The 27,696-nt window shown below is 46.3% G+C and overlaps 1 protein-coding gene across 1 annotated transcript; it reads left to right on the forward strand.

Annotated features, from left to right (window-relative positions):
* Nucleotides 1–9,787: 9,787 nt before the first annotated feature.
* ASRGL1 (asparaginase and isoaspartyl peptidase 1) lies at nt 9,788–26,146 on the forward strand. The gene is made up of 7 exons (XM_044681175.1): nt 9,788–9,890; nt 11,275–11,469; nt 18,097–18,239; nt 18,734–18,891; nt 22,306–22,424; nt 24,104–24,214; nt 25,762–26,146. Exons 1-7 carry the CDS (start codon nt 9,788–9,790, stop codon nt 25,989–25,991), a joined length of 1,059 nt encoding a protein of 352 aa, XP_044537110.1. The 3' UTR covers nt 25,992–26,146.
* Nucleotides 26,147–27,696: the final 1,550 nt, after the last annotated feature.

Consider the following 27,696-nt stretch of genomic DNA (forward strand, 5'->3'; position numbering starts at 1 on the left):
CTTCTCCAAGCCAACGTCATGGAAGGTCCCATAAGGAGGAAGCTGAAGACCAGAGCCTAGACCAGGGCCAGTCTGGTGACTCTCTTGCATTAATTGTCTCAGGACTGAATTCTTTGTACTTTTGGACTTAATAGGAGTTAATGGCTGAAAACACAATCTTCTTTTTGGTTCTTTGCCTATTGGACTATTTATTTATGTTTGTGGATGGTTGTAACAAAATTAAATTTGCTTTAAAAATGTCCTTTTATACTTTGCATATAGTGCCACATATGAATGAGGGAATGGTTGGTTCTTTGGAATTGCTTTTCTTCTTTTACTTATTTTACATTCTTTCTTGCAATGGATAGATTTCTGAGTAGGGGAGGGAAGGGGATATATTTGGAAACAGGTGATATCAAAGACAACAATTAAAAATTTTAAAGGACTAAATATAGTTAAATAGCCAGTTTAGTTGGTTGCATTGGTTTTTTAATGTTAAATTTATATATTTTATTTTTTTTTAACCTTCCATCTTAGAATTTAGCCTTTATTTTTTACCTTACATTAGAATCAATGCTCTGTATCCATTCCAAGGCAGAAGAGCAGTAAGGGCTAGGCAATGAGGGTTAAGTGGCTTGCCCAGGGTCACTCAAGCTCAGAAATGCCTGAGGTCAGATTTGAACCCAGAACCTTTAGGCCTGGCTCTCATTCCACTGAGCCACCTCGCTGCCCCATATATATATATATATATATATATATATATTTTTTTTTTTTTTTTTTTTTAACAAAAAACAATGTAACAAAATACAAAAAATGGCTTCTGTCTCCAACTCTCTGAGCTGACCTCAATGCAAATCTTGTGTTCTGGAAAGAACATTCCAAGACCAACCCAAACGAGATGTTCCCCAAATACTGCCTGCTGGGAAGCAGCAGGAACAACAGGGTCACCCCGGGGTGAGCAGCAGTCCACTGAGGGGAAGGAGCTTAGTTTATAACAGTCAGGAAATGGGGGCAATAAATCAGGTGGAGCAAGAGAGCCAACAGCAAGAAGAGGTTTGATACTGGGAAAACCCAACGAGTTCATAGAATTACAGGCCTAAAGCTAGGTGGGATCCCGGGGGCCAGAGAGAGGACTGAACACTGGTGTTTGTTGTTCAGTCATTTCCATTGTGTCCATCTCCCCATGGCCCCTTTTGGGGTTTTCTTGGGAGAGATATCGGGGTATCTTTTCCCTCCTTTTACAGATGAGGAAATTGAGGCAAACCAAGTTAAATGACTTGCCCAAGGTCACAGAGCTTGTAAGGGTGTGAGGTCAGATTTGCACTCAGGTCTTCCTGATTCCAAGTCTTGCACTCTCTCCATGGAGCCATCTCACTGCCTTGGGACTAAAATTATAGATGAGGAAAGCAAAGCATTTGAGCCTCACCATGCCTAAGGACATTATTAATTTTTTTAAAGACAAGACAAAGGACTTTAAGTTGGGCACATAATCTACATGAGATGACTCAGGTGTGTGTCTGCTCCAAAGGCTTAATTCCACATCAGGCAACCTCAATACAAAGCATAGGAATCAATGGAACCTTTCTTAAATTGGAAAGTAATATTTATCTCCAACCAAGAGCAAGCATAACCTATAATGCAGATAAACTAGAAGCCTTCCCAATAAAATCAAGGGTGAAACAAGGATGTCCAGTGTCACAATTATTATTTTTATTATACTAGAAATGCCAGTGATAGCACTAAGACAAGAAAAAGGCATTAAAAATATAAGAATAGGGAACAAGAAAACAAAGCAATCAGTCTTTGCAGATGATATGAGGGTACACTTAGAGAACCCTAAAGAATCAACTAAAAAACTTGTTGAAAAAAATGAACAGTTTTATCAAAGTTGTTTATAAAATAAAGCCACATAAATCATGAGCAATTCTAAATACTAGCCACAAAACCCAGCAGGAAGAGGTAGAAAGAAATTCCATTTAAAATAACTGCAGATATATATATATATAATACTTAGGAGGGATCTGCCTGCCAAGATACATGCAGGAACAACAAGGATATAACTTAAAAAAAAAACAAAACACCTTTTCACACAAATAAAGACAGCTCTAAACAATTGGAGAAATATTAACTACTACAAATAGGCTGAGTCAGTATTTTTAAAATGACAATTCTATCTAATTTATTTATACAGTGCCTTGCCAAACTTCTAAAGAATTATTTTATAAAGCTAGAAAAAATAATAATATGTAGAAAAAAAGTTGACTATCAAAAGAAAAAATTACTTCCTCTGTAGAGAAGAGTTTATAACCAAACGAGAGCGAGAGGATCACAGGAGGCAAAATGGGTCGTTTCTATTACATGAAACTAGAAAGATTTTGCATAAACAAAACTAATGCAACTAAAATGAAGAGGAAAACAGGAACGTGCCAATGAGGATTTACAAGGACAAAGTCCTTGTTTCTCAAATATATAAGGAACTGAACCAAACATATTATATTCCAAACGTATTATAAACCAAACGCATAAAAAAGAAGAATCATTTCCCAACTGATACTTTGTCATGGTAGATAAACAGGCAATTTTCAAAAGAAGAAACCAAAGCTATGTATACTCATATTAAAAAAAAAAAAAGACGTAAAATCCCTCTCGATTAGAGAAATGCCCATCAGAACCACTCTGAGGTACCATCTCACACCCATCAGACTGGTTAATATGAAAGAAATGGGAAATAACAAATGTGGGGGGGGGGCAGAGGGGGGAATGTAGGAAAATCGGGACACTGGTGCATTGTGGGTGGAGTTGTGAATTGATCCAATCATTCTGGAGAACAATCTGGAATTATGCCCTAAAACTGCAGACTCTTTGATCCAGCAATACAGCTCTTTGGGATCCCAAAGGGGTTTTGTTTTTGTTTTTTTGTTTTTCAAGGGGAAAAGACCAGTTTATTTATTAACAGCCCTTTTCGTGGCAGCAAGGAACTGGACATTGAGGGGATGGCATCACTTGGGTACGGCTGGGCAAGATTCTCCTCACGCCGGATATGGTGCTCTACCTCGGCAACTGCCTCCCTGGGTCTCAGTTTCCCCAGGTGCACCGCAGGGACTTGGACTCGGGGCGCACAGGTACGCCGCACCTAGCGGAGCTCCTTGCCCTGCCTAGGGAGACTTTACCGTAATTACTCCCCTCCCTAGCTTGTGCGTAATTACTCCTATAGGGCTTCTGCCATAGAAGAGGCTTACCGTAATTATCCCGGGAGCGCCTCGGCTCCCCGGATGGCTCCCGACCTCCACTCCACAGTAGTGCAGTGGAAATAGGTCAAGACAGACTGATTCCCACTCTATATAACTCAAAGTGAGGGCCTGTACCGTAATTATTCCCCCCGGGGGCTTGCAGGAGGGTTTACTGTAATGACACTCTCTAGGGGGAGGTTGCGGGAAAGAGAGGCTGTAACGTAATGACTGCGCGGGGGCGCCCTGGAGCCTCTACCGTAATGACAGCCGAAAACGGTCCCACAACTACTCTCGGCCCAGTCTGTAATGATTCAGTGACAGCGCCTCACCTTACCGTAATGCCTCCCTCGGGCCATCCTCCCCCCCCCTAACCACTCCGCTAGCTCTCTTGTGCGCAGGCGCAAGAACGGTTTTCTCCCCGCGGCCCCCTCGGGCTCTCGCATTCCTCGGGCGACTCCTGAGGTGAGAGACCGCGGGTGGCCCAGGCCGGGGATGTCAGGGGCCGTTGGGGCCCGCCTAGGGCCAGGGGGCGGCGGGGGGAGCTGTCTTGGGCAGGGGTTGAGGGCCTGGGTCTATGGGGACACGGGGGTGGAGTGCTTATCCCCGGCTTCGGAGTGGGGAGAGGAGCGGGACGCAGCCCCCAGCCGCAGTTTAGTTATTGAGGAGCTAGTTATTGAGTTATTGACAGGTTAGTTATTGGCAAGTTAGCAAGTTCTCCCGCCCCCTCTTTCCAGCTACTTCCCTCTCTCCCTTCTCCCCCCACCCCAGGGCTGCCGTCCCAGCCACTCCCCACCCCGCGGCTCCAGGGAAAGGGACGGGACATCTCCTCCCTAGTGGCTAGTGGATCCCAGCCTACTCTGTAGTGACTATGAATATATTTTGTTTGCTTTTCTTGTATCCGCAGGGCATAGCACAGTAAGACCTTAATAAATGCTTTTTGACCAACTGACTTGACTGACTTGTCTCCCCATTGGAAAGTGCCAGGACCCTCTTTTTGCCTCTCTTTGTACCCCTCCAGTGCCTGGCACAGAGCAGGCGCTCATAAGTGCTGATTGGCTTTTTTTTTTTTTTTTTTTTGGTTTGTTTTTTTCTTTTTAAACTCTTAACTTCTGTGTATTGACTCCTAGGTGGAAGAGTGGTAAGGGTGGGCCATGGGGGGTCAAGTGACTTGCCCAGGGTCACCCAGCTGGGAAGTGTCTGAGGCTGGATTTGAACCCAGGACCTCTCGTCTTTAGGCCTGACTCTCAATCCACTGAGCTACCCAGCTGCCCCTGATTGGCTTTTTTTTTTTTTTTTTTTTTTTTTTTTTTTTTTTTTTTTTTGCCAAGGCAGGCAACCTGGTGAAATCTAGCATGGCCCCCTTCTCAGAGTCAGGTTTTCTCTGTCCTAAAATACAGCCCAGAGAAAGGACGGCAGCCAGCATGGAGAAGACACTCCAGATTAAGGAGCCTGTCCTAGAAACAAGTAGAAAATCCCTCTGCACCATCTGCACTGGACCCGGCATGGGCTCAGGGCTTAATCGATGTTTAGTGACTTATTAGGAAAAGGGATTCTTGGCTGTGATTTCCCAGCTCCTGGCGGGTACTTTGAGTGATCCAAGCCAACCGTTACAACCTTTTTGGGGGAGGGAAAGGTGTAGATTCCCTGCATGGAAACTCTGATCTGTTCTCTGTCACTTCAATAAATAGGAGAAGGCAGCCTGGTGCCCTGGAATCAGAGAAGCTAGGTTCAAATCCTGCCCTGAAGTTTACTACCTATCTCATTTAGGGCAAGTCACTTCCCCTCCTAGGGCCTCAGTTTCCTTATCAGTAAAATGAGGGGGCTGGACAAGAAAGCCTCTGGGGTACCTTCCAGCTGTGAATCTGGGGTCCTTTATATATAGCTGGACACTGGGGAAATAAAAATAAAGAACAGCTCCTGCCCTCGGGGAGCATACTTTGTACTAAGGAAAACTGCTTATCCTCATAAAAGGAAAGAGTCAATAAGCATTTGATCACAAAGAAAGGCCAACATTATCAATAAAAAGGATGAGATTTTGACACCATGTAGGGAGCAGAATCCTGACAGCTAGGAAGGATGATAGGCCAGGGCACCAGGGCTGTGAGACAGAGAGAGGTGAGGCAGGCGAGCCTTCTGGGGTGCTGGCATTTCCTGGCAGGAAGTAACCGTTGTTTTTCATCATCTTGGGGTGTTGTGGGGAACTGAGGAAACTCCTCTTCCTGTCTGAAAATCAGGGATGTTTGTTCTCCAGGTCTCCGGTCACTCCTTTCATTTTAAATGAAAATGTCCCAGGTCTCCTGGACTCCAAGGCTAGCATTCTTTGCCTGTTCTGTCTCCCTTTCTCTTCTCCAACCCTATTTCTCCTTGGTTCCCTTTTCCCCTCTGCCTCCCAGCCAAAAGGAGCTGGCCCTGGTCCTAGCTTAGCCTGGCCCTAGGCAAGCCTCCAGCTCCTGCTCGGAGCCTTTTCATTCATCCTATTCAGAGCTTCCTCCCCAGATCAGCTAAGTGGAAGTGCCCCCTCTCCCCTGGCACCATCCACCCCTCCATCCCTCACCTCTTTGCAATTTCCTTATTTAATACTTGTTCAGTCTCCACTGCCTCTCCTCAAGGGGCCCTCACTGGCAGAGAGCCTGGTCCCTGAGTTCTTACTGCTAAACCAAACCATGGAGCTGAGAGTCAAGCAGCCCCCTGGCTCTGATCTGGTCTCAAACACTACCTGGCTCTGTGACCCTTGGCAAGTCACCCTATCTTCTGCCTGCCTCTGTTTCTTCTCCTGTAAAATGGGGATCGCAGGAGTCCTGGCCTCCCCATGTTTTGTGGGCTCCAAGGGGATAACAGATGAGCCAAACTTAATGGCAAACCTTTAGGTTCTACATGTAAACGCTACCTATTAAGACATTTATCATTAAATGGACAATGATGAATATTAAAGGAACAATTGACAAGAATTGGCATTCATAATTACATGAAATGTTTGTGTCAATTCAGAGCCGATCTTGGAAGCCAGGTTGCAAGAGTCAATAAATGAGAGCAGAAGTGAAGGGCTGGAAAAGAGCTTTTTCCAGAAGTTTGGCTGAGAAAAGGAAGGGACCTACAGGCTGAAAGCTTGTGGAGCTGACAGGGCCATGCTGGACATTGTTCTGGTCGGGTGGGTGGAGATTTGGACTTGTTTGGAGGCAGAAGGGAAGGAGCCAACAGAAAGAGAGATTGAAGATGGGAGGAGGGGATGGACTCGGGGAGCGGCACCGGTCTTTGGAAGAGAAGGGTCACCTCTTTCTCAGAGGCTAGAATAAAGGAGAAAAGAATAGGGGGAAGGCCAAGGGATTGTGAGATCAGAAAAGAGCCCCCATCAGTGGAGGTCAAAGAAAGTCTGGAACAGTGGCAGGTGCCAATAATGGAGAGTGGGTAAAGGAATACATTAAGGAGAAATAAGTAGAAGCTTTACCTCTTTGTAGTAAGAGACCAGTGGAGATTAGCACAGAAGTAGCAAACTCTCTAGTGACAGGGAGGCCCCAAACAGCCTGAGCCAGATTAACATGTAATTAGGAAACACTTAACAAAAATACCAGATATAGATAATGCCTGCAGCCCCATTGACCCCTTCCCATCTGGGAGCCTTTTTAAAATGAAAGAACAGGGTGAGCAGAGTCCTGGAGGACAAATATCCCTGATTTTCAAGCAGAAAGAGGAGCTTCCTCAGACTGTAAGCCACTGAACTTGACTTTATTCCTGGTCAAATTTTGGAGCATATTATTAAAGCAATGGCTAATGCATCTATCTGAAAAAGGAAGAGGTTATCACAAAGAGGGCGCCTAGGTGGCACCCTAGGACACAGAGCACTGGCCCTGGAGTCTGGAAGACTCGACTCCCTGAGTTCAAATCGAGCCTTGTTTACTAGTTAAATCTTGGCATTTGCCTTGTCTCAACTGAAATGCCTAGTGGTACAGTTTTCAGTCATTTACTTACAATGCTTAAGCCTGCAGTATAGAAGTTTGCTATTTTGTGTCAATGATGGTGTTATGTTAGACAGATCTTGTATTTGAAAGAAAGCTGAGCCTTTTAAGTAAACATGGTGTGTGTGTGTATGTGTGTGTGTGTGTGTGTGTGTGTGTGTGTATATATGTATGTATGTATATAGTGGTGGTGAACCTTTTAGAGGCCAAGTGCCCAAACTACAACCCTCACACCACATATGAGCCCCCCACCTTATCCCAGTCAGGGGAGAGAGAAAGTGCTGCCATTGGGCAGCTGAGCAGAGGGGTGGGTAAGGAGAGAAGTGTCCTCAGGCACACATGGAGAGGGGGAGGAGAGCAGCCCCCTCCGGCACACATGCCATAGGTTTGCCAACACAAGTATATATAAGCAATGCTGTCAGTAATAAACATCTTTTCTTAAAGTAGTAGGTAGAGGGAAGTCACAGTTTTGTGACCCTGGGCAGGTCATTTCACCCTCTTTGCCTCAGTTTCCTCACCTGTCAAATGATCTGGAGAAAGAAATAAGATACCCCTCTAGACTTTTGCCAAGAAAACCCTCAAAGAAAAATGACCCAACCACAACACTATTATATAGCTTCATGAAATCAAAGTAATGCCAGATTAACCTCATTCTCAGTTTTGAAACAAATGATTCCAATGGTAACTAGACAGTTTCTCGGAACTGTGCTTGAGCCCAAGTTGAGGAGATGTAAGCAGGGCAATGGGAGAATTAAGAGCTTTTGAAACTGTGTGAATAGCCAAACCTACAAAGGCAGTGGTCTAGTGGAGTGTCCCAGAGAGCTGAGCTCAGCTCTGTGCTAGTTCACATTTTTGTCAGTGACACAGATAGAAATAAAGGACAGCCTTGTTCAGATGGCCCAACTGTACCCAGAAGGTACAGTTAACCTGGGGAGAGCAGAGGCAGAGGCCAAAAGAAATCTTGACAGACTAGAACATTGTCCTTAATCTAAAAGACCAACACTTCCTAGGAACAAATGGAAAGAGTTAGACTTGGGTTTAAAGAAAAAACCTTCCCAAAATAGTTTACCTGAAAAAAATCTTGTAAGAAGTAGCAGTTAGTGAATTTCAAGCCCAATATAGATTAACAATGGAATATGGCAGCCAAAACAACCCAGCAATTTTAGGCTGCCTTAGAAAGCACATGGTAGAGACTAAATCTGGAATCGGGATGTCTTTGGTTCAAATCTGGATTCAGATGCTTCCTAGCTGTGTGACCCTGGGCAAGTCACTTAAACCTCATTGCCTAGCCCAGGGGTCGGCAACCTTTTTGGCCATGAGAGCCATAAACGCCACATTTTTTTAAATTGTCATTTTGTGAGAGCTGTACAGTGCTCACAGTGCCGCTCCTGTAACAGCGCCTGAAAAAAAAAATGGACTTTATGGCTCCTGCAGAAAGAGCCATACGTTGCCAACCCCTGGCCTAGCCCTTTAAGACAGAACAGAAAGGTTGTTTTTTTGTTTTGTTTTGTTTTGTTTTTTAAATTCCAAACCCTTAACCTCTGTGTATTGACTTATAGGTGGAAGATTGGTAAGGGTGAGCAATGGGGGTCAAGTGACTTGCCCAGGGTCACACAGCTGGGAAGTGTCTGAGGCTGGATTTGAACCCAGGACCTCCTGTCTCTAGGCCTGGCTCTCAATTCACTGAGCTACCCAGCTGCCCCTGGTTTTTTTTTTTTAAAGAGGTGTGTGTTACGAAGGACTGGGGAGGTAATAATCCCAGGCCCCATTTCTGGGGTACCTCTTTTCAGGTTGGGGCCATATTTTAGGAAAAACATTAATGAGCTGGATGAGGGACTACAAGATCATCCCACATGAAGGTTGGCCCAAGGAGTGGAGGATACATATATTAGAGGACACAATAATCACCTGGAAACGTTGAATGGGCCATCACCTAGAGGAAGGACTAAACTACTCCAAGGCAGAACCAGGAATAAGAATAAACAGTGCCATGGGACCAATTTTCAATCAATCAGAGATGATGTCTAACAATTTGTTGTTCTTCGATTGCCTCAATCATGTCCAACCCTCCATGACCCCATTCGGGATTTTCTTGGCAAAGATACTGGAATGGTTTGGCTTTTCCTTCTCCAGCTCGTTTTACAAGTGAGGAAACTGAGGCAAGCAGAGTCAAGTGACTTGCCTAGATCACACAGCTAGGAAGTATATGACACTTTCCAGCCCCATTCGGGGTTTTCTGGATAGAGATACTGGACTGGTTTGCCATTTCCTTCTCCAGCTCATATTGCAGATGAGGAAACAGAGGCAAATAGGATGAGTAACTTGCCCAGGATCTGAGTGTCTGAGGCCAGATTTGTGCTCATCTTCCTGACTTCAAGCCCCTATCCATTGCACCACCTTGCTGCCCTTTCCTAGCCATCAGAGCTATGAGAAGGTGAAAGGCCCTCCCAGGTGGGCTTTCTTCGCAATGGAGATTTTTGAGCAGAGGGCACATGTCTGGTTATTGTAAGGGGGTGTCTTTTTCATGGATGGGTTAGATTCAGTGCCCTTGGAGGGCCCTTTCCAATCTGACCTTCTGTGATTCTTCGCCTAGATGGTTTCCAGTGCCTTGTAAACACCTTCACGATGAGCATCCCCAAAATTGGCCCAGATCTACCATGCGCCTCTCCGTCTGAGCATTCTGTCCAGCGTTCCTATGCTTCTTCTCGCTCCTCCCAGTGCGTTGTTGGTTAGTACCTGAAGCCTTCCTAACTCTGTGGAAACTGCTAGGGTTGGTTCTCTTCTGGCTTGTCATCTAAGAGTGCAGAATTGCCTTCACACCCCAAGGCCATGCATAGAGGGTGCTGTCTGCAGACCCCACAAAATCAGGTTTTTCCAGTGGGGGGTCCTTCCCTGGAAGCCTTTCCATGCTGGAGGAGATGGTCTGGGAGAGTTACAGAGGTCCAAAAAACAGACCCATAACCTCCCCCAAGCCAGCCTGAGAATAAATCTAGCCTTCACAAACAAGCCCTTAAGATAAACCTTCCCAGCTGGTGGTATTAGGGGAACTATCGTGGATCATGTCAGAGGGAGCTAGGGAGTATGGGATAGAGTTCTGGCCTCAGAGCCGGGAAGACCCCACAGGGTTGAAGTCCTGCCTTTGAGGCAATCCCTTAACCTCTTGGGGCTCTAGGCCAATGGTGTCTGACAGGAGAGAAATGGTGGCCACTAGACCATACCTAAGGCTGCCCACGTGCCTATATTGACTTAGAAAAACACTCATTACCATTATCTCCGTTTCAGTGCATTTTTATTGATTTTGTTCACTGTTTCCCCAGCTGCACTCTGGGAGTGTTATGGGCCCACATGCTGCTGGCCTGCACCAGGAGGACACCTCTCTGCTCCGGGAACCTCTTTAAGACCATAAGCTGCAGAGAAGTTTCCACCTGAGTCAGTGGAAGGGATTTCCCCATTCTACTAATGAAATCTGATGTCCAGTGACTGTCCTTATCAGGAAGCTAGGCAGGGCATAAGGAGCCCTGGGTAGGGAATTGAGAGACCTGTCTCCACTTCCGTGCCTGCTGCTTGCTGCCTCCAGCAAATCAGGGCACCTTTCACATCCTCAGTCTCTTCATGTTTAGTAGAAGGAGATGTGGAGACAAATAAATTCAAGGTCAACTGAGAGCAGTTTGCAGGAGAGGAATGAGAAGGAAGGTGATACAGATTGCTTAAATTGAAGCTTATTATTGAGTAATTTTTATGTTGATTTAGTTGAATAGAGGGCAGCTAGGTGGTGCAGCAGATAGAGTGCCAGGCTTGGAGTCAGGAAGACCTGAGTTCAAATCCAGCCTCAGACACTTACCAGCTGTATAGCTCTGGTCAAGTCACTTCACCTCTGTCTCAGTTTTCTCACCTGTAAAATGGAGATCCTAATACCACCTACCTCCTCGAGTGAAGTTTAAATGAAATGATATTTGTGAAAAGTGCTCAGCCCAGAGCCTGGAATACAGTAGGTATTCTATAAATGCTTTTATCTGTATTAACATCACGAAATTTCCCATAGAGGTTACTACTGCTTGTTTCATTGGACTTTCCATTGTCTTGAAAAGCACCTTTCTGTTCTTGGTCTTCAGGTCATATTCAACCTGTCATCGTGGTTCATGGCGGAGGAGCTGGCTCCATCTCAAAGGAACGATCAGAAAGAGTACGGAATGGAGTTACCAAAGCTGCCCTGACAGCCTACAGCATCCTTAAAGATGGCGGCAGTGCCATCGATGCTGTCGAAGGGGCTGTGGTTGTCCTGGAAGATGATCCTGAATTTAATGCAGGTCAGTTTGGGGGGCAGAAGCACTGAGTATGATATGATCTTGTCCCACTACGGCAGCTTCTTCCTTCTGACAGTGATCCCACCACTCTCTCATGTTCACCATCTTGACTTTATCTTTGATTCTTTACTCTCTTGCTTCTCATATCCAGCTGGGCTTGGAAGTTCTACCTCCACACCATCCATTGTGCCCATTCTGTCTTCTCTCTTCCTGCTGTCCCTTCTACATGCCTCCTCTCCACCCCTCAACCCAAGGACTGGCTCTCTAATGAAGACCCCTGCCTAGCCTATTGGAGTATCTTCCCAATCAGATTTGCTCCCTTTTCTCTTTCCCCCTTCCCCTTGCCTCCATCCCTCTAAAGCTCACTTGATACCACTGGCCAGAATCATCTTTCTTCCACATACTGTGGTCATATCACTGCAGAAGGTCACCAACTCTCACCATTGGAAGGGCCTCAGAACCCATCCAGAACATCCAGTTCCTGCCTGATTACGAATCCCATCTCCAGCATACTTCTAAGTCCAGTTTGATCTTTCCTTGAAGACTTCACGTGAGAATCCATGACCTCCCAAGGCAGCCCATTCTGCATTGAATAGATTGCACTCATTCCTGACATCATGCCTATATTGGCCTGTTTGCAGCTCCCCCAGGTTACTCCTGCTTTCTGACTTTCCAGACAAGTCAAATCCATCTTCCTCATGACGTAGCCCTTCTAAGGCTTGAAAACAGCTCTCCTGCTGTGGCTGCCACCCCCAAGTCTTCTCTTCTCCAGATTCTCTTGAGCGGTCCCCGTGTAGCTCAATCTTGAGACCTTCCCTTTTGCCCCTCGTTCCCTTTCTAAAATGGGGCCTCCAGAATGAAAGCAGTAAGTATTCCAGAGCATTGGGACTGCCTCTTCCCCGATTCTGCTGTTGCAGTTTGAGACTGCCTCGCTTTTTTGGTTTCTGGGCCATGTTGCTGATTCTTGGAGTTCTTGGTCTCCTAAGAGAGCCAGATTTTCAAGGCCTTCTACAACGCGGGGCCCACCCATCTTTGCTTGTCTCTGCATTTCAGCTAAACTAGACCACTCTTTGCTCACACAGACACAGCCCGTGTGTTCTTTTCTCAGTGCCTAGGATGTATCCATGGACTGGTTGACTTCCTAGCCCTCTCGTAGAGCCCAATTCCAACCCTCCCTCATCCCCACATGCTTGCCCCTACCCCAGTGGGTGTAGTCCCTCCTCACCAAAGGCTACCAGGCAGAGGACCAGCTCTTGTGAAGAAGCAAATACAGAAATTCTTTCAAAGAGTGTCCCATTCCAACCTGGAGTTGCTCCCATGACATGGAGCTCTCTAAAGAAATGAAACACTTTTTAACCATCTGCCATGCTGATGTCAAGCCTGTAGGCCTGTAGTCCAACTAAATAGAATAATGACTGGCCCATGGGATCTGTGCCATCCTGTGGGGGCAGAGAGGAAATGAGCCACTTAGTAAGAAATGACAGAAAAGATCCCCAATGTCTCCGGGAGTGGGTAGTCAGCCCAAGCAGAGATTCCTGTAGGGATGTTAGCATCTGAAGGAAAGCATGTTTTCCCATCTCCCCCAAGGAAAGCAGACTCCCCCGGGTCCCTCCCCCCACCCCAACCTAGGTAACTGGTCCCACAGGGGGCAAGTTTAGAATCAAAACAGCTGGGAAGTGCTCATAAGGTCCAGGGTTCAGATAGGATGGGGAAGTGGTCGGTTCAGAGAAAAAAGAGGCAAACAACAAAACCTTTCAGGAAAGAAACTAGGCACAACTTAGCCCAAATCTTTGTTTTCCCTTTCAAATTCACTCCAAGACCTTATTTCCAGAAAGCTGCTCCTAAGACTTACAGCATCTAAAACCAATAAAAGTAGATTTCTTCCTCAGTTCATCTTGCACCTTAGCTCTTCAATAAGGCAGTTCTGGAAAAGTTCCACACAGGAGTCAGCTGGGTGGCTCAGTGGACTGAAAGCCAGGCCTGAAGACAGGAGGTCCTGGGTTCAGTTCTGGCCTCAGACACTTTCTGGCTGTGTGACCCTGAGCAAGTGACTTAACCCTCATTGCCTAGCCCTTCTGCCTTGGAACTAATACACAGTATTGATTCTAAGATGGAAGGTCAGGGTTTAAAAAAAGAGTCCTGCTCAGGCTCCACATTGTGTAGAAGCTCTGTGAGTGATGAGAGTCATTCTTGTAGACCAGGAGTGGGCAGACAACAGGCTGCCGGCCAAATGCAGCCCACTGGATTGGCATCCCCTGCCATTTTTTGGACAGATGGTGAGCTAGTTTGCAGGCCGGTCCAAGAAGGGGCAGTAGGCCGGCCCATCATCCCCTGTTCTATGTGGTTAAAGAGGACTCCTGTGGTGACTGAGGGTCGGTTTGGATCCACTTTGCAAACAAGCATTCAGGATGTACGTGGGCACAGCCAGAGACAGGGATTCAGAGCACAAACCCAGGACTTGGTGCCAGCAGAGGGTCTGGTTCGTTCTAGATTTGTGCCAGAGCAAAGGTAAAAGGCAGCTTGGGTGCCACGTCCCCAGCCTCTCTTTGCCCACCACCACAGAGAGGAAGGCTCCCTTGGGTCCTCCCTGCACATTCCCACAGGCTCAGAGGCCCTGGTTTGTTGGTGATGACTTTCTGCTCAAGGCCTTCACCAGAGTCAGACTCTGGGGGGTGGATTTTTCAAGGCTGAAAGGGGAAACATTCCTCTCCAGCAGAGCTAGTTCCAGCCCCCTTGGCCTTGGGGGGGAGGGAACAGCATGTTCAAACAGCTCCTGGAGAGCTGCTTGGATCCTTCTTGTACAGCAAGAGGCTCTTGCTCCAGGCAGCACAAACCAGCAGCCCTGGGAAATGGGAAGGCACCAGAGTCACCATTTGTTTTTCCTTCTCCAGGCTTCAGAAAGTCTTTATAATGCAGATTAAACCTAAAAGCGGGTGGGTGTATAAGAGCTGCCAAACCCTGACACCCTCATCTCTGCTGATTCCAATGACTGGCAGAGGAAGAGGGGCAGGTGGTTGTGCTGGGTAAGCTCTGCCCACTGGGCACCTTTCCAGGTTTCCTCCCATCTTGGGCCAAAGCCATCCACCCATCCTGCTGAGGGCCCACTCCAGGACTGCCTGGGGCTCACAGGCCTGCTTGGGGGGACCACACTGACAGCTGGGTTTGGGGCACACTTCCACAGAAGGGGAGATGCTCTCTCATCTGGTCCAGGAAGCACACCCAGTAGGCCTGCAACAATGGAAGAGTGGTAAATGAGAGAGAAAGGCCGGCCAGGCCTCTCCCTGGCTCTGGTGCTGCTGGCGTGCAGGAGAGGCGATGAAGGGTACAGATCTAGCCCACTTCATCGCCTCGTGCCCTGTCCCTGTCTGGTGTTTGCTGTAATGGAGGATGAGAGAAGGAGGCAGAAGGCCATACTCAGACTAGAAGATTTCTGAGGGGCTTTGTGTCTTTCCTGTCTTACACTGTTCCACCTTTTCCTTGATTCTCTCCTCCCTTCAAGGTTTCTGCATCTGCTCACAGAGTTCTCCAACTTGGGTAAGCAGAGTCTTGTCTTCCATCTTAGGTTATTCAGGGAAGCATCTCTTCAGCATCCACTGTGTGCTGGTCACTCTGGATACAAAGAAAAAGCTGAGCGGGGCACTGCCATTCCAAAGGGGGAGACAACATGCACCATTAGGTTATAGAAGAGGAGGAGATGGCATGGGCATCCAACCTCGTTCAAACCTGAGAGCTTTGCCAGGATCTTGACTCAGTGCGCTGCCACCTGGCACAAGACGGCCTGGGGCATCCAGGCCACTGGGGACAGCAGCCAAAGCCTTGGCAATCACGAAGCTACACTTAAGCATGTTTCACCAGAGATTTCCACATTTCATGTTGCTGCTTGATGCTTTCTTGATTAACTAAATGTTGGAGCTTGTTCTACATTTCCCTCCTGGTTTTCAGTACTCCCCACAGTCTCCAGAGCTATTTGTAGAGCTTTATTCCGGTATTATTGGCTTCCTTTGCAATGCTCTCTTGGTTTTTTATTTGTTGCATTTAAAAGCATTACTTTGAAAGGGGGGAAAGACCTACTTATACTAAAATATTTCTAGCAGCTTTTTGTAGTGGCAAAGCATTGCAATTTGAGGGGATGTCCGTTGGGGAATGGCTAAACAAATTGTGGTATATGTGGGTGATAGATTGCACTGTAGGAAATGATGAATGGGGACAGCTGGGTGGCCCAGTGGTTCGAGAGCCAGGCCCAGAGACAAGAGGTCCTGGGTTCAAATCAGCCTCAGACACTTCCTAACTGTATTACCCTGGGCAAGTCACTTAAGCCCTATTGCCTAGTCCTTAACCACTCTAATGCCTTAGCACCAATACACAGTATTGATTCTAAGACCGAAAAATGAGTAGTTTAAAAAAAAAAAAAAGAAATGATGAACAGGATGATTTCAGAAAGAGCCAGAAAGACCTGCATGAACTGATGCAGAGTGAAATAAGCAGAACCAGGAGAACATGGCACACAGTAACTGAAATATTATACAGTGATCAACTTTGAAGGACTTAGCTCCTCTCAACATTACAGTGATCCAGACAATTCTGAGGGTCTTAGGAAAGAGAATATTGTCTACCTCCAGAGAAAGAACTTTGGGAGTTAGACTGCAGATGAAAGTATGCTATTTTTCACTTCTTTATTTCAGGTATTTGTTTTGGGGTTTTGGTTTTATATGATTATTCTCTTGCAAAAATGAACAATATGGAGATATGTTTTGCCTGATTATACATGTGTAACCCAGATCAAGTTGCTTACCAGCTCCAGGACAGGGAAGGAAAGGGAAGGGAGGCAATTTGGATCATAGAACTTTGGAAAATTTATGTAGAGATTTATTATTATGTATAATTGATAAAATAAAATATACACTTTTTAAAAAACCCAAACATTACTTTGAGAGGGTTCTGCAGACTTCATCAGACTGCCCACAGGGTTCAGGACCCAAAAAAGGTAAAGAACCTCCACGCTAGAGAACACTGACTGACTTCATGACCACTAAGTGATCTTTTGCCCTCGGGTAGGGCTCAATGAACATCCACCTGCTGCTTTGGAGCACAGTAATGGTTTCAAATCTTGGTAGAGAACAACAATCTGAGGGGTCAATCCCCTTTGCTTCTCTGACTTCCTTTAGCCTTTAATCATGGAATTAATCAGCAGCTTATAGGTCATATAGTCTCATCTTTTCATTTACAAGCAGGGAAACTGAGGCCAGAGATAGCAATTGACCCAGCCAAGGTAATTTGAGGCAGAGGCAAGATTTGAAATCAGGTCCTATCCCCCGCCAAAGTCTTTTGCACTGCCTCACACTGCCTCTGTGTCCACATTTGTTTAAATACTGCCTTGTTTTGATCCTTATATCTTCCCAACCAAAGCATATTGAAGAAAAGGGATCCATCCCTTCTGTGCCCACTCTGGCATCTAGCACAGAGCCAGGCACTCTGTGCGGCCCTTAGAAAATACTTGTTGGTTGCTTTGACCCATAAGATTTGCCTTATGCCTGCCTCCTTTACAATGATTGGTAATTTTTAATGTTTTCTATTGCTGTTTCCCACAAAATTGAAACACAATGCCCTAAATATGAGGAAATCGCTACTATTCCTGGCTCCCATCCAAACTGAACTCGTGCTTCTAATAGAGTTAGGGCCAATTTGGTATTGAGGCAGCTCTGCCCTTGGCCCTCCTTGCCAGTGCTCCCAGATGTCCCTCACTGGCCCACACTCAGTCACTGGAGTCACTGCCACAATGGGAAAATGGCCTTGGTCCACTTTCTGGGCAGGTTTGTTTTCATGAGATCCTCATGCTGAAGAGGCCGTAGCCTCAGGCCTTCAATGACCCTCGCCATGCCCTTTTGTTCAGATGAGGCTTTGCCCCAGTCAGAGCCCTTGATCTGGAATTGGGCCTGGGTTCAAATCTTGGCTTCTCCCATATTACCTATGCCACATTGTGTGAGTCACTTAATATTAGTGGCCTCAGTTGCCCTAATTTTTTTTATGACTTTTCAAGTAACAGTAATGGTATTTCTGCAGCACATACTGTGTAAGTTATTTTACTTGGAAGTCATTCCACGCTAAGAACAAACTGAAATTAAACTTGGTTCTTGAAAAGCCAACAAATCTGAATCATCATTTTTTCATCTCACTTCTGTGTCTTGGTCTTTGTCTTCCTTCAAAGCTCAGCTCAGGTCTGAGCTTATTAAACCTTCATTTATTACCCTAAGTCCATGTTGGCAAGTCTATGGCACACATACCAGAGGGGGCTTCTCCCTTCCCCCTCTCCACTTTGCCTCAGGACATTTCTCCCATCACCTGCCCCTCTGCCCAGCAGCCCAATGGGAGCCCTTCCTCCCTCCCCTGTCTGGCATAAGGGAGCAGCTCACATGCACCGTGAGGGTTGCATTTTGGGCTCTTGGTCTCTAAAAGGTTCACCCTCACTGCCCTAAGTTGTTCATGCTCTCTCCCACCTCAACTAGCCTTTTATTCATTTGTCTGGGTATGTATTAGCTCCATGAGGGCAAGGCCTTGTAAATTGTGTATATGGAGTAGGAGGGAGGAGTTTAGTTCCTAATCCTCCCCCATCCCTCTGCTTCTTTCTCATAGGTCGTGGCTCTGTCTTGAATGAAGAAGGTCAGGTTGAAATGGACGCTAGCATCATGGATGGAAGCAATCTGAACTCAGGAGCCGTATCTGCAGTTCAGGGTGTTGCAAATCCCATCAGACTTGCCCGGCTTGTTATGGAGAAGGTATGGTTAAGCAGTGAGGTAGAAGCGGCACTCCCCTGACTCAAGAACCAGAACAGCCACGAGAAGCTTGCACACTCTGATGTGGTTCCCTAAAAGAGTAAAATGAGCCCAAACAGTGTTATCAGAAAGTTGGGTGATCAGCCATTGGTCTGTGCCTACCCCTGGTAGTTTGGGGACAAAAGTAATTCTTACTAGCAGGAAAGGAACTGATGGGGGACCTTAAACTTTCCACCTCAGTTCCTTTGTTTTCACATAACTTCTGTGATTTTCCATTCTTTTTCCTCCTCATTTAAACATAAATTGGCCAATCCAACCATTAACTGATACTATTTGTATGAAAACCACACATTAAGTGGTACCTGTTCCCTCTCCTGTTTTGGAAAGATGCACTTGCACAGCAGCTTCGACTCCCTGCAGAAAAAATAACCTTCTGAACCTTTGCACTGAGATGTCCCAGGATAAGACTAATGGTTTTCCTTTCCTTTCTGAATCAGACAAATCACTCATTCCTGACTGACAGAGGCGCCAACCAATTTGCTAAGGTCATGGGGATCCCAGAGACTCCTCTTGAAAAATTAATAACGGAACGAAACGTAAAACGTCTGAAAAAAGAAAAGAATGAAAAAAATCCTTGTCTGACGGACGCTGACAAGTATGTACTTATTGCCTGAAATTTTTAAACTGCCTATTTGAAATGTTTATAGATGTCCTAAAACTTACAGAAGGATCAACACCATTGCATAGCTCCATACAAGAGAACATCAACCCATCACTAAGGAGAAACCTAGCCCAAATTAGAGAAAGCTTCTTAGGGAGAAGACTGAAGGGATTCAAATTAGGCTACCCAGGACCAACTTGTGGAAACACTCCCCTCCCCCTTACTTTGCTATGGGGCACAATAGCTTCATCCATCCACAACTCTTCATCCACTTGATTGATTGTTGTTGTTTTTTTAAATACAGCTTTCACATAACTCCTGTCTGTGTTATCACGGCATTTAAAATGTAAAGTCTAAATGAGAGTTTCTCTATAATGAGTTTCAAAGTCTAGGGAATAATCAGCCACTTGTTTGAAGCCATATTAAATATGACAAAATTAGAAAAGTACTTTGAAATGTATTAGAATGGGTCTAGACTTCACTTCCAGATGCTGAAGTGGAGAGGACTTTGGCAGCCTTTTCATCGTCTCTCCTACCTAATCCCTCTTCATGTGTCCTTGACAGGTGGCTAGCCAGCCCATCAGTGGGACACTTGGCATGACCTGGAGCCCATTGCTTCAGGAAGCAGCTCGCTTTCTTTCTGCAGAGCTCAGAAGGCCAGAGATGGCCCTCTTTCCCTCTCTCTTGTTGTTAGGAAGCTCTTTGTAGAGTAAATCTGCTTTCCTGTACACTTTAGGTCTATTTTATGAAGCTGTACAGAGTAGCTCAAGTTAAATGTAGCAGCCTTTCATGGCTTTGGAGACAGCATTCAGATCCCCCTAAGCCTCTTCTGGACTTGGCATCCCAAATTCCTCATGACTTCCATGGACTACATGATTTCCATACCTCCCCTGCCTGATTGCCATTCTGGTTCTCAATGTCCCTCTGAAGCTGTCGGGCCAAAATAATTCTGGATATATCAGCTCTCTCCCATTGGGCATTAGCATTGGGCTTTTAAAAATCCATTGAATAACCACGTCCCATGATTTTGAAGGTCTTTCTGACTAATGATCTTGTCCTCTAGTGTATTCGCTTTCTGTCCTCCCCAGCTTTGTGCCTTCTTTGAGAAGTGTGCCTTTTGCGTCTTCATCCAAGTATCCAAAAGAAATGTCAACCCAGACACTCCTCTCTTTTGGCCCCCCCATTGAGGCACCCCATTTCTAGTTAGCTTGGATCCATTAGTAAGCCATCTCTGGGCACATTTGTTCAGCTGGCTCTGAACCCCACTAACTCCACTACCTCTCATCCAGTTCATACTAGGTCATTTTGTCCAAGAGGGTTGGGTGAGAGATTTGTTGAGTGCTTTGTGTCTATAACATTCCCCTGATCTTCCAGGCTGGGAAGTATAAAAAAAATTAGGTTCTGTTGGGATCATAGTTTTTCTTATATAGTGTTTTTATTAGCTTATATAATTATAGATAACTTGATCTAGATATTATACCTGATCTACTTGGTATTGTCTAGTTTTTAGTGATTCTGTTTCCCTAAGAGAAAAATGTGGGGAAGACTTGATGCTCCCAAACCACTGATTTCCTCACTCATTCCAGGGGTTGCTGGGCATGACTCTCAGGTTGATGGGGGATTGTTTCCAGAGCCATTTGTTCATTCAATGAACATTTTTCAGCTCATACTATATTCCAAGAACTATGCTAAGCATTAGGAATACAGAAACAAAAATTACATATTCTCTGCCCTCTGGGGGCTTACCGCCTCTTGGATGGATGCAGAAAAGTACACACAAAGTTGGAACAGAGTCATTTCTGGGGAGAGGGCACTAGCAACTCAGAGGATGAGGATGGATTGGCTTCCTGTAGGAAAGGACACCCTCAAAGAAAACTCGGGATTCTAAGAGACAGAAAGGAAAGCATCACAAGTGGGAGAACCAGCCAGTGCAAAGGTACACAGTGGGGAGATGAAAGGTCCTATATGAAAAATGGCAAATAGGCCAGGTTGGCCAGACCCCTGAAGGTCAGGGAGACCCAGCTTTTAAAGGGTCAAAGTGACAGACTGGAGTGTTTTATCCTAGCAGCAAGAGGGAAGGCCTGGTGCTCCTTTTTTTTTAAATTTGTATTTTTTAGAAAAATTTTCCATGGTTATTTGATTCATGTTCTTACTTTCCCCTTCACCCCCCACCCCAAACCTCTCCCCCACATAGCTGATGCGCATTTCCACTGTCATCGATCAAGACTTATTTCCATATTATTGATAGTTGCATTGGGGTGGTAGTTTCGAGTCTGCATCCCCAATCATGTCTGCCTCAACCCACGTGTTCAAGCAGTTGCTTTTCTTCTGTGTTTCCACTCCTGTAGTTCTTCCTCTGAATGTGGGTAGCGTTCTTTACCATAAATCCCTCAGCCTTGCTCTGGATCCTTGCATTGCTGCTAGTAGAGAAGTCCATTATATTTGATTGTACCATAGTGTATCAGTCTCTGTGTACAATGTTCTTCTGGCTCTACTCCTTTCACTCTGCATCATTTCCTGGAGGTCTTTCCAGTTCACACGGAATTCCTCCAGTTTATTATTCCTTTGAACACAATAGTATTCCATCCTGGTGCTCCTTAAAGAGAAGAGAGATGACATGGTCACACTAAGCTGTGAGAACATCTGCAAACTATCAGCAAAGCTTCTTGGGGATTTCTCTGAGATTCAGCTTTTAGCAGGCGGCCAGGCAGCCAGAATTCTTGTCTATCCTCCTTCCTGCCAGATGGTCCCTCACTTCCTCAGTGAGATCGCTTTCTCTCTTCTTTTCTTCCTACCCATCATAATTCTACAAGTTATTAGGGAGCTGTTTCATCTTAAGCCTTCTTGATCAGGCCTGTAAGTCCAGCATGTCCAACAAGGTTCTTCCTAATCTTAGCCCTTCGAGGAGACCCTGTTCTGGTTCTGTTGCCTTCAGAAAACCCATTCTCACTCTTCACTATTTCTCTACGGACTTCACACATCCTTTCATTTTCAAGGTTATTCTCCACAAATGCTCACAAAGAGCTTACCTCAGGTCCCCAGGTAAGGCCTTCTGGCCCCCTGGGGCTTTACAAATATGCCCTTACTCTGTCCCACTTCATAAATGAAAGGAGAAGGAAGAGTAGAACAAAGATTAATGGAGCTGGGGAGATAAAAAGAAGAGAGGAAGAAGGAAAGAGAATAGAGTAAGCCATGGGAGCATGGCTATGGGGCCTAGCCATTGGCTCTTCAATAAATGCTGGTCATTGTAGACACTAAAAACACACCATTCATGCCCTCTTCTGGCATCTGGAGAATAAGCAGCCAGCCAGCTCCCTTTGGGATCATTTCTTGGCCTGGGAAGTAGGGCTTGGAGAAAGCTTGCATTGTAAGCTTCAGCTTGGTCCTTGCTCTGCTGTTGTTCTTCAGAAACACTGGAACAGTGGGAGCTGTGGCACTTGACAAGAACGGAAACCTTGCTTATGCAACATCAACAGGAGGGACCATCAATAAGATGACTGGCCGTGTTGGGGACTCACCCTGTGTAGGTAAGATTCTAGGAAGGATGCCTTTGCCACCTCCCCCAGCCTGGACCCCCTGCCCTGCCTTCTTCCTGTCCCAGCGCCCAATGCTTCTGTTCCCGTCTTCATTCTGGCCAACAATCTCATAGCCTTGGTTAGAGAGGATCTCCTCCACGGAGAGAGACCGGAAGATGAGAATGAAAATATAATCTCACCAGGGTTGCACCTTTATGGCTGAAGGGACATTCCAGGTTTAGATATTATTTTAAGTTTACATTAAGCGTGCTGGCCCTCATTCCAAGGGTGGGGCAGGATTGGGTTTGGGTTCTGCCCTTTTAAAAAACAAACTGCGTCCTGACTGTCTTTGGTAGGAATTAGCTGGGACAGGTAGTTACGGAGCTGAAGAATAAATGATGGCTTTTGTCTGCCCGAAAAGAACTCTAGAATACCTTCCAGGGAGACGACTCTCCCCTCCCACCCCCATCCTTCATTTAGGATTCACTTTGTTATTGAACCTGATCCCTCCTGTTGTGAACTCTTAATGGCCTTCCCAGTGTTTGGGGTTTGGTTGTTTTTGAGGAGGACAGAAGAGGTTTCCCCATTCTTCAAAGGCTCAGAGCTGAAAACCTCCAGCCCAGCTTTAACTTAGGGCTGGCAGCCTCTTATTTCTAGAAAAATCCTAACCAGAAAGTGCCCATCTAGGGAATTCTTTGTGTTTATTTCTTTTTTAAACCCTTACCTTCCGCCTTAGAATCAATACTATGCATTGGTTCCAAGGCAGAAGAGCAGGAAGGGCTAGGCAATGGGGGTCAAGTGACTTGCCTGGGATGATCCAGCTAAGAAGTGTCTGAGGTCAGATTTGAACCCAGGACCTCCCATCTCTAGGCCCTGGCTCTCCTTCCACCAATACAAGACACAGCTGCACCCCAATCCAAGAAACTATTAACCTGCAGGGCATTCCCAGGTTTGTCCAGTCTGTTCAGGGTATTGGAGCAAATTCTTGATTCTCCCTACATGGAGAAAAGTCGCTTATCAAAAAGTCCTTTAGCTGAGAAATTTCTGACAGGCTCTCGCTTGGAGCTAGACATCTGCCTGTAAACGTGCACGTGGATACCTGCACACAGAGCCACACGTGTGCATCTATACGTGCCCTGTTCTTAGCTACCCGCTCGAGGCCCCTGGGATGGAGAAAGGGACCTCGACACAGACATAGAATTACTCACAGACGCCCCCAACTTGCCTGTGGACCAGATGAAAACTTGAGACTCACACTGGCCACACAGCTTAGGACATGTACCTTCCCTGGAAGCTCTACGGGGCACACACGTGTGCGCACAGGCACACACACGCACACCCCAGAACCAAGCTCTAAACTCCTGGAAGGAGGGCGGTCTCTTGTGAGGGAGGCCATCTCTCCCAAATCCCCCAGCGGTGAAGCCCATAAACCGTCCATAATGAAAGGGCTCTTCAGGATCCCTGGGCCAGTTTTCATATTTATTGATCATAAAACTCGGGTCCAGAGCGATGAGTGCCAGAGCCCATGGCGGGGCGGCCAAGCTGGCCCTAGGCTGCCCACACATGCACTTTGCCTCCCTCTGCAGGCCCACCAGGGCTGCACGCTGCTAGCTTGCCCCTTCCCCTCGGCCCAGCTCTTGGGGCATCTTGTTGGCGCCCCTGGAAGAACCTCGGTTTTCTCATTCGGGCAGGTTCTGGGGGCTATGCTGATAATGAGATCGGGGCTGTTTCTACCACTGGGCATGGAGAGAGCATCATCAAAGTGAACCTTGCCAGACTGGCCATCTTCCACCTGGAACAAGGTACTCCATGGCAGTCTTCATAGCGTGGGGTTCTGGGTGAGCAGAATAAGCTCAGGAGGCCTGTTCACTGGGCTGAATCTAGTAAGATAAAATGCATTAGGGATAAATGTACAATCCTGGTGCCTGGGGACCAAGAATCAACGTCACAAGGGCAAAATGAGGAGGCCCGAAGAGATAGCAGGGCTACTGAAAAAGAGCTTGAGACTAGTGAACCCCCCAGGCTCTGGGTGCATTAGAAGAAAAGTGGGGCCCCAGGACCAGGGAGGGGACGGTCCCCCGTATTCCACCTTCATTAGACCTCATCCAGAGGACTGTATTCAGTTCTGTGCCCTGCATTAAGGACAGGCAAACTGGAGAGGCTTGAAGAGCCCGAGTCCATGACGTGACAATTAAGTGTGCAGTTGGCCTGGAGCACACTCGATCTAAGGGCTTGGAGGCCATTATTTGTAGGACGAGGCTTCATTCTGTTTGGCCCCAGAAGCCAAGACCAGGAGAGATAAGTGGGAGTTAGAAAGCAGTCACCTGTGGCCAAGAATTCGAGCTGTGCAGGAGGAGGCCAGACAGCCACAAGTCAGGCGTGTTCCAGTAAGATTCCATGTTGGGCTGTGAGTTGGGCTAGAGGCCCAAGAGGCCCCTTATGGATGAGATGGAGAGAAAAGAAAGGCCACTTGGGATTGGTGTGGGAGGAGAGTGATAGGTTTAGAGAGAATACTTGATTAAGGAGGAGAGAGGGGGATGGAGGAAGAAAAGGGGTTTAGGGATAGTTTGTAGAGCAATACAACTGAATCTCCTGCTGACTCTAGAATTTAGTGACTGTCTCTTCTCTAAAGTTTATCCAACACTTCCCCTTGGAGTGAAGCAGCAGCTCTTTTAGGCCCACTGAGCCAGAAAGGCTTAGAATGCAGGGCCCGGGACCGACGGGCTGATTGCCATCTGGCCGGCAAGGACCAGCCCAATGAATATCTCTAGAGGCTCAACCCCAGCTTACCCCGGGCTGATACATCCATTTTCCAGCACATCAGCTCCTGGTGACCCTCTGCTGAGCTATGGAAAGCCCGTGGTCTCCAGCAGGAGATGGAGCGTTCCACATTGTTGGGGATCGCTCACCCTCGAAACATGTGGACCCTGACCCCTCTTGTAAGGCTCCGTTGGAGCCTGTCTGCGGCATCTGGTTGTAGATTCTTGTGGACATCCTGGCTGCTCCTTATCCGCCCGCCTCCCACCTGAAAGGATCTGGGAAGAGAAAGTGTTTTAACTAGGCACTTGGTTCCCTCATCCAGAGAAAACATGAGCCTAGAAAGACAATTTGTTTGAGGGAAGAGTTTAGGGAGCTCTGCTGAGCTGTGTGGTATCGGGGTGCTTGGTCCTTGAGGCTAAGGATCTTGGGAAGAATTTAGCAGGCCTCAGTTTTACCGATTCATTTAAAATCATTTTTTAGAAAAGAATAAGAACTGCAGGAACTTTTTATATCCTAGAAGGTATTGATTATTATGCTTCTTTGCCTACCAGCCAGGAATTATTCCGTAACCACTGCCTCTTGTTTTTAGGAAAGAATCCACAAGAGGCTGCTGATGCCGCCTTGTGTTACATGAAGACAAGGGTCAAAGGTTTAGGTGGCCTCATTCTGATTGATAGATCAGGAGAATGGGCCGCAAGGTGGACCTCGATCTCCATGCCCTGGGCCGCAGTAAAGGAGGAGAAGCTTCAGTATGGAATTATCCCCGGGGTGGTCCATGTGTCTGACATGATCAAAAAGAACTTAAACCCATGTGTCTAACAACCAAGAGCTGGGTTGGGAAGAGAGGATGAATAAAGTGGGCTGGTCTCCAGCCTAGGGAATGGCAACATTCAGGAGAAATTTACCTTACTCTATAGACCTCCTTTTGGAGAAATCATGCACCTGTCACACTTGATTTGTTTCCTTAATCCAAACATATCCCCAAAATGTCTATTTTGGCCCAGTCTGAAATAAAGGTCAAAATGAGACTTGCCTCAAGACATCAGAGAACCTAGTGTTAGCTGCTCTCTTGACTGATTATTTTGGCCTTGAATTAGAAAAAAAGGCATGAAGCTTCCTGTCAGAAGTGAAGATGAGCCTTTAGAGAGAGGCAAGCCCATCGCTTTTACAAAAGCTGTGGCCCTCCAGTGCAGAGCAGTTTGGTGAACCTGAAGAGGCTGTGAGGAAGACAGGCATGATTTTTGTTACTTTGGAATAGAGACCCCGACTAGTGCCATCCAGCCAGGGATGTATTCAGCAAAGGAGGCAGATGTAAAGACAAATGGGGACCGAGGTTCTCGGGCCATTCGAGGAGCAGACCCTTGGTTTCTCTATAGATAACCTGTAGTTAAAGAAGAAAGAATAGGATGTAGGGGTTGAACCACTTGGTTCCTTGTTGGTAGAGAAGATCCAGGCGGCAGGTAGTTTTGTGACTTTCCTGTGAGCGGATGATTTATGTAGAAGAAGTTGGAATTGGCTCAGCTAGGTGGCCCAATGGACAGAGAACTAGGCCTGGAGATGGGAGGTCCTGAGTTCAAATAGGACTTCAAACACTTCCAGAGCTGTGTGACCCTGGGCAAGTCACTTAATCTCAGTTGCCGAGCTCTTACTGCTCTTAATGCCTTGAAACCAATACTTGGGATCGATTCTAAGACAGAAGGTGAGGGTTTGTTTTTGAACAAGTTGGAGCTTCACAAAGTAGACCAAGGCTATTTTTAGTATAACATTCCCCTCTTTGATCCTGGGGTTCTCCGCCTCCAGGATCATTCATTTATGTGCTTTGTCTGGAATGTGGAGATTTCAGGACAGAAGGATAGTGTACCTTAAGGGTGAGAGGCACAGAGTCCAATGTAATCTCACATACGCGCTTCAGAGACAAATCTTGTTAAATAGACTCTATAGGTAAACTAAGGTACAGATCAAACTGCAGACTAATCTACATGTCACCAAGGTAACCAAGAAAACACAGAAAACAAACTCTAGGAACAAAAGCCAAAGCAATACAATAATGGTCCTCAGTATGAGATAGCAAGTCTCCTTATATCCTGGTAGCCCATCCCGGCATCCATTTAATCAGTGTATTTCAGTTGGAGGCCCCACAAACATACTCCCTTGGACATTCTCTCTGCTTCCAAGTCACTTGCAGAGATTCTCGGGCAATAATGCTAAAATCTGCCAGTAACAAGATGCAAGCTATAAGAAAACTGTCAAATTGGGAACCCACAATTCACCCGAAACTTCAGAGATTTTCTGTTTTTATAGACCACTCGCTGTTTCTAGCTTTGAAGCCTGTACCTGATACAGACGCTGCTTTCAACAGGCTCAGAGAAGAATCTTAAGAGATCCAAGAGGGTCTGACTTGGGAAATGAGCCCTTCTGTCTCTTAATATTAGCAGAGACTTCAGAACAGGAAAATAATTTCACTTTCTTTACATGCAATTTTATATGTAAAATCTTTAATCCAATTTTGAGAACTTGTTATTAA

The sequence above is a fragment of the Gracilinanus agilis genome, chromosome 6 (assembly GCF_016433145.1).
Source record: "Gracilinanus agilis isolate LMUSP501 chromosome 6, AgileGrace, whole genome shotgun sequence".
In the NCBI taxonomy this organism is placed as follows: Eukaryota; Metazoa; Chordata; class Mammalia; order Didelphimorphia; family Didelphidae; genus Gracilinanus; species Gracilinanus agilis.